Below are 12,038 nucleotides of genomic sequence, written 5' to 3'. Positions count from 1 at the left end.
GTTTGTGAGCACATTTCTATATCTGGACAGTCAAAAGTCACACTGTCACATACCAGGACTTCAATGAAATGTCATCGTGAGGTATTGAAAATTTATTTCTAAAGAAAAATGAGGGAGCAGTGAAGCATCAAACAGAAGGACTAGTTTCTACTTTTTATTTGATGTAGTAATAAGGCATGTGAAGGGGCAGGTTATGTATGAATGTTTTTCAGGGGCAGGAAGAGAGATGAGAGATAATAGAGTCATTATGAGGCCTGTGAGGGTTTGAGCTGCTTCTCCTTCTTCTGTTTTGCAGGATGAATCCATGAGACACATTTCTGAGGGCTGTCCTGGGGTCTTGTATCTCAATCTATCCAACACAACCATCACCAACAGGACGATGCGACTCCTGCCCAGGTAATGCTTGTGACTGTTTGTTTGTTTGAAATCTGGTCTCATAGGTACTCCAGGCTGGCCTCCAACTCATGCTCCTCTGCCCTCTGATGGTTACTGCTTGTATTATTTATATCCCATTGAGAATATTGTGTTCCTCTAAGCTTTGGCTTGTTCTAACTGACCTCAAAGATAACTCCCCATCATCAGCACCCAACCATGGCAGCATGACCAAGGGACAGATGACAGCTTTCCAGCCCTGAAGCTGGCATCTGCACTCTCCTTCCCTGGCAGGTACAGCTGGACACTGGTCTCTCTCAGCCAGTAGTTTTGTCACTCTTGTAGGAGCATACCCAGTAGCTTGAGGTAGATCTTCCCATTCCTTTCTACTCGTCTTCCTGGACATTTGAGTCTGGCTCCCGACTTCCTTTCTGGTGTCTGGGACCTTTCTCTAACAGAGCTCCAACATGCCCCCTCCCTGACCTGGGAACACTGCTGTGCATCCATGCTCTGGGTGTCCGTGTGTCCCACTGAGATGGCTCTACTCCCAGGGAGCTGACGTTGCTGAGTTTTGACTGTCTGTGGACTTTGATGTGCCCAGAATGTGGTAGCTGCTATTCCTTAGCCAACCCTTCTTTGGAGAAGGGCACACAATTGGGCAGAATCTTCAACTTCACACAAATATATCTGATTCAGTATTTACTACGGAGAAACTCATCAGGCACTGTATCTGATCCCAGGGAGATGTTCAAATTTGACTTTGGGAAAACATTTCTCAAGTCATTGTAAAAGACAGAACTTTTTTGAGACCCCGACTTTTTGAGATCCTTTGAAAACTAACAATAAGACATGTGGAAAAGCTAAAACAGAAAAAATTCTGGGTGGCAATTTCTTTATGTCTGGCTCTAATAATCTTTCACAAACAGGCAAACTTCAGAAAAGTGGCGTGGCGCCCCCTGTTTTAGTCAATTCTTCAAGGCTCTGCTTTTGAAATCCCTCCAGGTGCTTTAAACCTTCACCCAGCCAGGTGCTCAATAACCCTTTACTTTTTATTCCTGTACCTTTTAAACTTAGCCTATAATCCATTTAGAATATATTTTAGTGATAAAAGAAGCAATGATCCAAAGTGGAGATTAATAAACCATGACCTATGAGGTCCAAAGCTTGCTTTTGTGTGGTCCACCAGCCAAGGCTTTACATTCTCTATATGTAATAGTTGATCATCCAACATTATTTATTGACTGTAGTTCTGTGTGCTTCTTCCTTATGTATTTAAAATTTTTAGACAGGCAATAAGTACTTAAAATCCATTCACTCCTAGTATCTCTTTACATATAATTTTGTCCACATCTCTGGGGTTTTCATGGCCATTGTACCCTGCCCAGCTTCTCTTTTAGCCACCCATCCCTGATAGATTGGGAAGGGGCCAATAGGAAATGTTCCACACCATGAAAACTGGCTAATGTGACAAGACAAGACTTGAATTATTGTTTTACAATTATTTTGATTTAAACTGATGGAAAGGGCAATTTAGAAAGCAAAATAAATTTGAACGTTTACCATGCTTATAGCCAGTACATTGGAAAAGCACAAAAATTGAGGCAATATTTTTTCTTTCAATTCCTTCAAATGATCTGATTCAGCAATGCAAGCACTTGTGTTATTGACAGCAGAGTGCAGTCTGGCCACACAGCTCAGTTTGCCTAGCTCTGTAGTGCAGTGTTTGAGAACAATGTGTGTAATGTAACCTGGGGAACTCTACTCATACCTTAACCACAGTGATCACTGGTGGGCTACCTCTGTAAGAGCCTGGCAAAAGCCAATGAACATGTTTTGTGAGAACCACTTGACTAACTGGAATCAACTATAACTAATTTTGTATTAGCACTTGTCAATCGTCTGTTACCTAATCTTTGTATCAGTAAGATAGTAAGATATAAAAATTGATGGTAAAGATATTTATGCACAGTTTTGGAGAACTAGTTAGATATTAATCACTATATTAATAAGGATAAAATAATCATTTATGTATAATCATCCTCTTAGGAACAGAGTACTTTTACTTTTTTCAAAGTTTATAAATCTCTTAGTAAAAATTTATTTTGGTCAGAAAAAAGCTTGAAGTTATTCATAGATGAGTTTTTAGTTGTCGTCATAACTAGCAACCTGTCTGTGCTTTCTAATTTTATTAACTAAATGGTTCTTTTTGGGTTGGTATATGAGATGCAAATATCTTTTTAAACTTTTCTCTTAAAAGTGGCACAAATTCTAAATAGGAATTTGGGAAAAGCATATCAGACTTGTGAAGTGCTATTTCCATTTTCCAAACAAGCAGTCCATATTTTATTTCCTGAGAATTCTTTGTTTAAAGTGGTTGGTGCTTCAATGATTAAACTTCTGTCTTTAATTGTAGAAGAAATATGGACTGAATTATTTCTGCTTTTTGGAATTCAGATTCCTTCAAAGACCAGCTTGGCATTAGTTTCAGCACTCTCAATGTTTGAAGAGAGGAAAGCTCGTTTAAGAGAGCAAACCTCATTGTGTAAATGTGCATGTATACACAGGCTTGGCATGTCATCATATGACAGTGACGCATTACTCACTGTAACCAAGCTTACGTGTAGTTTAACTTATGCATAAAGCATCATGCTTTCTCATAGATCTCAGCATTTTTTCCACATAAAATAATTTTCATTTTCCTGGTTAGTGTTTCTTGTGATTTGTGTTGTTTTGAGATGGGCCTTCACTGGTTGGCCTAGGCTGCCCTCAAACTTGCAATCCTCCTGCTTCAGCCTGCTGAGTGCAGCGATTACAGGCACATACTACCATCCTAACTTTGAAATATTTAAAACTCTGCTGCTAATTCCCCTGCCTTTGTTCTCCTTTGTTTATGCATTTTGTGGAATAACTTTATCGATCCCTACATCTTAAACCTTAGTTTGTGTTTTATGTGTAGTATGTAGCTAGCTTCTAGTTTATTTTTGTTTTTTCAAGTTAGCCTGTTTCTCCAGGTAGCCCTGTGTGGACGTTTGGATAAAAATGGCCCCTATAGGGCCCACAGGGAGTGGCGCCTTGTGGGGGAAAGTGTGTCTCTCTCTTCCTCCTGCCTGCCAGGGCAGATGTAGAACTCTCAGCTCCTTCTCCAGCACCGTGTCTGCCTGCACACTGCCATGCTTCCCACCACGATGATAATGAACTAAGCCCAAGCCAGCCCCAGTTAAATGGTTTCCTTATAAGAGTCGCCATGGTCATTGTGTCTCTCTATAGCAATAGAACGCTGTCTAAGGCACCCAGGCTGTCCTGCCACTCACACTGTTGTCCAGGCTGGCCTTGAACTCAGATTCACCTGCCTCTGTCTCCCAAGTGTTGGGATGAAAGCATGTGACACTGCCCATGTAGTAGCTAATATTTTTTAAATGTTTATTTTTTTGTGCCTAAGACTAATATTTACTTTTTAAAGATTATAAAATAAAATTTATATGTTAAAATCTGAATTTATAAATAGATGATTTGAAAGTAATTTATATCACTTTACAAGTTGCCCTTCTCTCTCTCTCTCTCTCTCTCTCTCTCTCTCTCTCTCTCTTTCTCTGTCTCATTCTCTTTCCCTCTCTTTTTCTTCTCTCTCTCTCTTCCTTTTCTTCTCTCTCTCTTTTTCTATCTTAAGTATACAGTGTAACTGTATAACCTAGGGTGCTTAGAACTCACTATATATCTCAGGCTTGCTTGAAGCTCTGGTTGTCTTCCTGTCTCAGCCATCCATATACAGGAATTACAAATGTGAGCCACTATGGTTGAACCCCTCCTCTGCTTTTTAAACTTAAAACATTCTTGCTGACTCCATACTAAATTGATCATTTCCCCTTAGTTAACGTTGCATATTATTGTGGCTATGAATCAAATAATGTTTTAGGAATATTTATTTTATAAATGTATATATAATTTAGTGGTAAATATAGAAATGTTGAATTCCAAATAAGAATTTTGGTTGTAATTTCTAGTTCTTCCCATTTGGCGAACATTTAGAATAAATTCTGCTGGGTGCTGATGATTTTTGTCACATGAAAAAATACACAGTGTCTTAGGGTTTTACTGCTGTGAGCAGACGCCATGACCAAGTCAACTCTTGTAAGGATAACATTTAATTGGGGCTGGCTTGCAGGTTCCGAGGTTCAGTCCATTATCATCAAGGCAGGAGCATGGCAGCATCCAGGCAGTCATGGTGCAGGAAGAACTGAGAGTTCTACATCTTCTTCTGAAGGCTGCTAGTGGAAGACTGATTTCCAAGCAGCTAGGATGAGGGTCTTAAAGCCCACTCCCACAGTGACACACCTACTCCCAACAGGGCCACACCTTCTAGTAGTGCCACTCCCCGGGCTGAACATATACAAACCATTACACACGGTAATCTATCCATCTCGGTAACCTGTCTATGAATAAAACACATTTCATACTGATTGTCTATTTGTGATGTGTTTCCTAGTGTTTCAAATATGTGAGGGTATGCAAAATTCTTCTTGAAACTATAAATAAGAGACATGCTGGCTATTGCTGTTCCTCACCCCTCTTCCTCGCCTTGAGTACTTCCTTCCAAAGAAAAATATGATGCTTGCCCTTTTTGTCAACGTTGATGCTGGTTTTTATTTGAGTATTTATTTTTCTAACTTCTTTGGGGACTTAGTTTTCTAAAGTTAAAAATGAGAGCTGCCCACAGATCTTTCTCATTATTTGTTTTTTGGGGAGTAGGGGGTAGGGGTGTGTACCACGTGTGCCGCCACATTGCCGATGTAGCGCACTGCCACATGTGCGCATGTGCCTGTGGATGTTAGCACAACTTGAGGGGCTCAGATCTCTCCTCCCACTGAGTGACACATTGGGCTGGAAGTCGGGTTGTCAGGCTTTGCAGGCAAGAATGCCCTTACCTGCCGAGCCTTCTCACGGGTGGGGACAGCTCTGCCTCATACAGTATTCTGAATATAATTCTTTGCCATCACTTCTGTTACAACAGCCTTGGCAGTGCTCTCTTCTGTGCCCAACTTCCTGTCTGTTCTGCCTCGGATCTCTCTTCCTCCATTAACCTAGTTAAACAGACCTGCGCGGGTTGCCCAAGAGAAGCCCTGACCTCTGGTGGTTTCATTCTGCATGCTGTCTTCCTTGCAGTGGGGAAGCCCTTCTTTTCCTGCCTAACCCTTGGCCTGGTTAAGTCACGGCATCCCGGACGACCAGTGATTTCTCCTTTTCCTACATCCCAGGGGATGAAGGCATGTATTCATCCCATGGTGATCCACTACACTGCACAAAACCTTCTGACCGTACCGTTGGGAGTAAAACTCTTACGATTTTTTTAGAAGGGGCTTTCTTAAGATGCTCAGAATGATCTTGAACTCTTTGTCGCAGTCCCTCTCTGGTGTGGAAGACACAACCTAAAATACTCCAGTTCTTCAGTGCAAACGAAGGAAAAACAAGAACCAAAAATAATTTCTGTGTTTTTTTAGGATTACACTAAAGCTTTTAAGATTTGGTGAATTCTTAAAGATTAGACTAGTAGCAAAAAAAATAAAAAATAAAAACAAAAAGAAACCCGTACCTTCAATAAAAAAGAGTTATCAAGTAATCAGGGAAACATAAAACACATCATAAATATCCTTTCTCAAAGCAGAAATAAAATTGTCAGGGCCCCTGTGCTGGGAAAGTGGTGAAGGTGGTCTTGTTTGGAAGGTGAAACTTTTTTTGTCCAGTTTTGTTTGTTTGTTTGTTTAGGGTTTTGTTTTTGGTTCGTTTTGTTTTTCAAGACAAGATTTCTGTATATAATCCTGCCTATCCTGGAATTCCTTCTATAGACCTGGCTGGCCTTGAACTCATGGAGACCTGCCTGCTTCTGCCTTCCAAGCAGTGGAATTAAAGGTGTGCACCACTCAGCTTTCTTTCTCCAGTGTTAAAAAAATTACATCTTAGTGCTGCACAACTTGCCATAAGTGTTTCTCCGTTAACCAGCCCATTTCACCTTCCACAGTTTTCTGTCTGTAACCCTGGAAATCACTAGAAAGGGCCCGAGGCTGCTGAGATTCCCGGGCTTTCCTTTAGCACTCAGGAGGGGCGCCCCAAGTTGAAGGGAAGCTGGCAAGAGACTTTCAGCTTGGGGGCCAGGGAGCTGTTCAGTCTAACTACCTCCTTCTTGACAGCCAGGTCCCTGCTCCTAAGGATAAAAGAATTCAGGTGTCTATGAGGTGTGTGTGTGTGTGTGGTGTGTCTGCATATGGATGTAAGCATGTGAGTGAGTGTGCCCTCAGAGGCCAGAGGAATCCGATTTCCCCACCACCCCCAAGAGCCCAAGTGACAGCTGGCTGTGTGCTACTTGTCACAGGTGCTGGGAACTGAGCTGCAGTCCTCTGGAGGGACGGCAACTGCTCTCCACCATCTCCCCAGCTCCCGTGCATGGGCTTTGATGGTGGGAAAATCCTCTCTGTCTTCAGCTAAGCTTTAACTGAAGTACAGGGGACACAAGGGATGGCTAGAGTAAGCAAAGGTACCCGTGCTGCCTGAGTTCAGTCCCGGGGACCCTCACTGGTAGGAAGAAAGCGCCAGCTCCTGAAAGGTGTCCTCTGACCTTCCTCTGAGTGCTGAGGCAATTACAGACGGACAGACAGACACGCAGACACACATACATACACACACAGAGGTAAAATATTTTTAAAATGTTATGCTAAAAGAATCTATAGACTTTACAAAGTAGCAAAAGTACCTGCATTATAAAATAGCTAAGTAAACCCCTCACTTAATTCTCATTTTTGAGATTTACTAGCTGATCATATAGATTTAAGCAGGCAGAATGATAAATTCAGGCGAGATGTAGACCTCATATGACGATCTCCAAACTTGCCAGACAAGGATCTACTTCATTAGATGAAAACAGACAGTGCAAACTCCATAAAAACAATGACCGTGTTGGCCTGGGATAATAGCTCAGTTGATAAAGTGCTTATTTTGCAAGCCTAAGACCTGAGTTTGAGCTGCCAGAAACTATGTAAAAGAGAAAAAAGCCAGTTGTGGTCCTTGACTTTGTAATCCTAGGGAGGCAGAGAGATGGATTCCCTGGGCTTGCTGCCCAGTTGGCTAGCATGCTTGGCAATGTCATGTCTCAAAAAACAAGATGGACATCATCTTAGGAATCACAGTTGAGGCTGTCCTCTGGCATGTGTGGGTTGCAGGGATGTGTGTGAGTGAGTATACACACAGACATGTATGCACACATACAAATAAACACACACTGACATACAAACAGACATGCATGTTTGCACACACAGACAGGAAGGCAGGCACCCATGCACCCCAACACACACACTTAAATTAAAAGGGCAGTATATTGTTATATGTGGTAGTAGTTGCAGTAATAATAAGGCATAAACTCTCTAAGTCTGCTGTGTCTCCGCTGTTTTCGATGATCGAAAATCACCTTCCTGATAATTCTATTAGATCTGAATACTCATTTAATTTTTCACATTTCTCAAAGGCAAGAGCAGATGGGATCAAATCCATGACAGATAAGAAAACTGATGGTCAGAAAAGCCTTCTGCCCCAGAGTTTGCTAAGGGCTTGTCAAAAGGGGAACTAAACAAAAGACTATTGTCTTCACTTGGCAGCCAGGAAAGCAGTCCACACTGGGATAGGGAAGTTATAGTAAAAGCCTTAAGACTCTGACTCTAACTCAGTTTGGTCAGAGTCCAAATTCTTCTGTATTTTTCATGGTGTGTACTGTCTGCCTCACAACCCTCTCTCTCTACGTTAAAGCAATGTTATATTAGAAATGACACCCCATGCTCAGCGAGAGAGAGAGAGAGAGAGAGAGAGAGAGAGAGAGAGAGAGAGAGAGAGAGAGAGAGGGAGAGAGGAGAAAGGGAGAGGAGAGAGAGAGAAAGCTTTTCTCAGTCCACTGGGGGGCTGAGGAGAGGGGCGTGTCTTTGGATGTTAGAGAGCTCTCTCTTTCCAGGTCCAGCCCACTGCCACTGTGGTCCAAAAGCTTCTTTGGCTCTTCTGTGGAATCTCATGCACACAGCCATTCCCAGAGGGGAATGTGTGTTCTCAATCAGTAATTCACCTCGGAATAGAGCCATTAAATCATATAGACTTGATTTTCGAGTTTAGGGCTAAATCTAACCTATGGGCAATGTTTGCATATCTTATTTTGCATTTATGTAAAGATAAACTTGCTTTGCAAGCAGCAGGAGAGGCAGAGAGGCAGTCTCTCCCTCCTTCTTGAGTACTTGTTGGCCGCTAAGCTGTTGCAGACTCCAGACTAAGAGCATATTGGTAGTTATTGCATGAGCAGGCATCAAGAATCCTTACACTTTTAAAGAATGTCATGCTGAGGAGGGCTTAGAAACTTGTCCATAGAGTGTCCTGAAAACGCCAGCCCTTATGTGGTGGAACAGACTCATCCTAACCACCCCCCCATCCCCACCCGGTCCCAGCCCAGTCCCCTTTTTTCTGGAAGCTCTCATTTTGGTCATTGTGGTAATGGCATCTTTCCTGTTCCAACTCCAGTGAGATTGACAGCCTCCTGTGTAATTTTTATTTGTTTCAAGTGTTGCCCACTTAGCTACTCACTATTCTTAGCCCATGTTTAAGTCCTGAGTGCATATCAGTCTGAACCATTATTTTTAATTATCCTAAGGACATCATTACTCACAAAGCCACGCACGTTGAAATCTCTGGCTTTTAAATAATTTTTTTTTTATCAGACCCATTTTTATTTGTCTCAAGTGTTGCCCACTTAGCTTGCTGCGTAAGGTTTTGTCTTCTTTCTGCCCTGAAACCTCACCATGATGGAACAGCTACTTTCCATAAAATGTTTATGAAATGTTTATCTTTCTCAACAATTCATGTAGTAGTTTGGCAAAGGTAAGAGCTAAAAACTAGAGCGTAAACTTTAACTTGGGTTTCAGCAAGAAACTTTCAAATAATAGGCATGCAAGGCTCCTCCCACCCCAAAGCCAAGAAAAGTGTTATCCCATCAAGTTTCATGAAATCCTCCCGGATATCCTTTCTTTCCCTTTGACATGCAGTCATGCATTATCACTGACATCCCCCCCCCCTCGCGTAACAGCAAGAGAGACTGCAGCTGTTAAACTGCCGAACATCTGCAAGGAGAGTGCAGGATGAATACAGCTTTCAGTCTCTTCGTCGTAGTGGCTCAAGAAAGACTTGAGAAAAGCTAAGTATTTGACTTTCCTTCCTCCCGTCTCTGCCCCATCGCTCCAGGTACTTCCACAACTTACAGAACCTCAGTCTGGCTTATTGCCGAAAGTTCACCGACAAAGGCTTACAGTACCTGAACTTGGGGAACGGATGCCACAAGCTCATCTATCTGGACCTTTCCGGCTGCACCCAGGTTTGCCTCAGTCTCAGTCTTCTCTGTCCTGCAGCAGGCGAGGACGTCCTCCCGAGAGCCAGCTGCAACCAGCCCTCATGTTGCACTAATGCTGTGCGTGGAGCACAGAACACTCTGCTGAGGTTTTAAATTACATGGCCACAGCTGCTTCAGTTTTCCCCAGGATTGCTACTATAGGCGCCTGGCTTCTGTCCACAGGCGCGTCACATCAACAAACAGGCAGAGCTCATTGGATGATGAAACGGACCACTTCTGAGAACAGTTTGAGGCCAGAGTCCAAATCTCCAAAACTTTATAGAGCCTCTAGGATACAAACAAATGGGGTGGGGTACACGGGATTCCTGACAAGGCAGTTAGGTCCCCCGTGGGCTTTTCTCTGGGTAAAATGCTACAAGCAATAAATGTGAGAAATAGAAGCCCCACAACAAGGACCGTAAATGTTTAAAACTGCCTTACATGCATATCCTAAATACCACAAAGATGTGAGATTCGGGTGGGAAAATGTTTGAAGATGAAGGGACAGGGATTGGGGAAATTGGACAGGCAGCCATGTAAAAGGTATGGCATTCAGATGTACTCGCTACCTCTTCCACAGTTCCTTCTGCTATCCATAGTTTCCATAGATTTAAGCTATCCTTCCTGTGACTGATTTTCTCCCACGTCTCTGTGTATGTCTCGCTGTTGATGGCCTTGGTAGTATACTATGTTCTTTATAATAGCGCACAGGTGAGAGCTGGCTAAAATAAATGTCTAACCACAACCAGCTAGCTGTAGTTGCCAATGATTGAGCTGTCTTTGTGTTAGACGAGACATCACTCTTCATACAGTGGATTCCTTGTGAGGGTTTTGTGCCCATTAACCAAAGTTCCAAGTGGTAGAATAAACCAGCCAGTCTTGCCTAGAAGACTATGGTGTAGGTCACGTGATAAGCACCCGGAGGCAGACACCACAGGGCAAGGAATTCTTAGGCAGCAGCACTGTTCCCTGAACATGACTTCCTAGTTAGTGTTCTGGGTATGAGAGGTGAGACGAGAGGACTTGTCTGAGGTTGAAATGTACAGAATGGATACTTTCGTGAACTAGACTGCAGACGTGCATTAGGACCAACCAGGACATAAGTCGGAAGTGCCCTTGTTTTCCTCATTTTGGCTGGATTTCTGATAGCTTTTTGACAGTGGCCATCTGATGTCTCTAAAGTACTTAATAAGAAACCCCAGTACTGTAGGAATTGTACATTCTTTCTCTGCTTTCCTTTGAGAGCAGCTAATTTAAAAAGCTTTGCTATGGTTTTGCAGCCTAGGAATGTCTTCCTCCCAGACCTGGGAGCTGTCCCTTTGACATAATCACATCAAAGAGGTTAGTGTCTAGTCTCCCGGTTTCTGTGGGAGGGTGGAACACTGTCTCAGATGAGACCCTAGGAAACACAGACCCTCCTACCACAGAGAAAAGTATTTCTAAGTACAGAGACAACTTTGTGTGCTCAAAAAATTCCTCCAGCCAAACTTGCTAACTGTGTTTTAGCACTTTTCTTGTAGCTCACCTTAAACAGTCTCCCACAGTGGGCCTTACATTGCTGTGTAGGTGCATATTGTGGCCACAACACAGAATAACGCACATAAACTTGTCTATGCATACACACAAACACATTCATGTCCCCCCTACATGTACACACATGAACAAACATGTACAAACACACTCATTCCCATATATACTCATACATGCACATACACATGTCTACACACACACACACACACACCCTCTATAGGCAGTTATTTGCAGATACAGTAGAGTCCAAGTAAGATTCTGTGTTCTACTGCCAAACATACCCGATCTGTCATTGAAAATTGAACCAATGTTTAAAATTGTAGGGGTTTCACACTCACACACACGCACACACCCCTAGATTTAAAAATAAGCACAATCAAAGGCTCGAGATAGTCACATTGTAGGGGTGCACTCCATTATGGTAGCAGTGAACTGGAGCTGAGTCAGCCCCTTTCCCTTTGAGACGGGGCACGATTGCATCCTCACTTGCAACCCTGGCCTCTCTCTGATAATGCCTTATGTGTGTGCAGTTATACAGACAGTGATCTGATCTAATGCATTGCCTGTTTAATTTTGCTCAGTTGCTATTTAAATTTGGTCTGAATGTGTAAGAATAAGACTCTTGGGTTGGGAAGAAAGCTCAATCAGAAAGCCTTGCAAGTGTGCTGACCTGAGTTCAATCCTCAGAACCAAGATTAAAAACCAACCCAACCCAACCCAACCCAACCCACCC

The 12,038-nt window shown here is 42.7% G+C and overlaps 2 protein-coding genes across 3 annotated transcripts in view; one reads left to right on the top strand and one right to left on the bottom strand.

The window, feature by feature from the left end:
- Nucleotides 1-9,777, bottom strand: part of Lrrc17 (leucine rich repeat containing 17) — a 32,647-nt gene extending 22,870 nt beyond the window's left edge. The window contains exon 1 of the mRNA XM_021190075.2: nt 9,701-9,777. The gene's annotated coding sequence lies outside the window, so the exon portion shown is untranslated. The remainder of the gene's footprint in view (nt 1-9,700) is intronic.
- Nucleotides 1-12,038, top strand: part of Fbxl13 (F-box and leucine rich repeat protein 13) — a 173,101-nt gene that overhangs the window by 96,742 nt on the left and 64,321 nt on the right. For both annotated transcript variants that reach the window (XM_021190074.1, XM_021190073.1), the window contains exons 11-12: nt 296-396; nt 9,631-9,760. In XM_021190074.1, the coding sequence (XP_021045733.1) occupies nt 296-396; nt 9,631-9,760 (231 nt within the window). The remainder of the gene's footprint in view (nt 1-295; nt 397-9,630; nt 9,761-12,038) is intronic.

The sequence above is a fragment of the Mus pahari genome, chromosome 2 (assembly GCF_900095145.1).
Source record: "Mus pahari chromosome 2, PAHARI_EIJ_v1.1, whole genome shotgun sequence".
NCBI classification, from domain to species: Eukaryota; Metazoa; Chordata; class Mammalia; order Rodentia; family Muridae; genus Mus; species Mus pahari.
The sequence above is the reverse complement of the archived record's forward strand: the minus strand, read 5'-3'. Positions and strand labels throughout refer to the sequence as shown.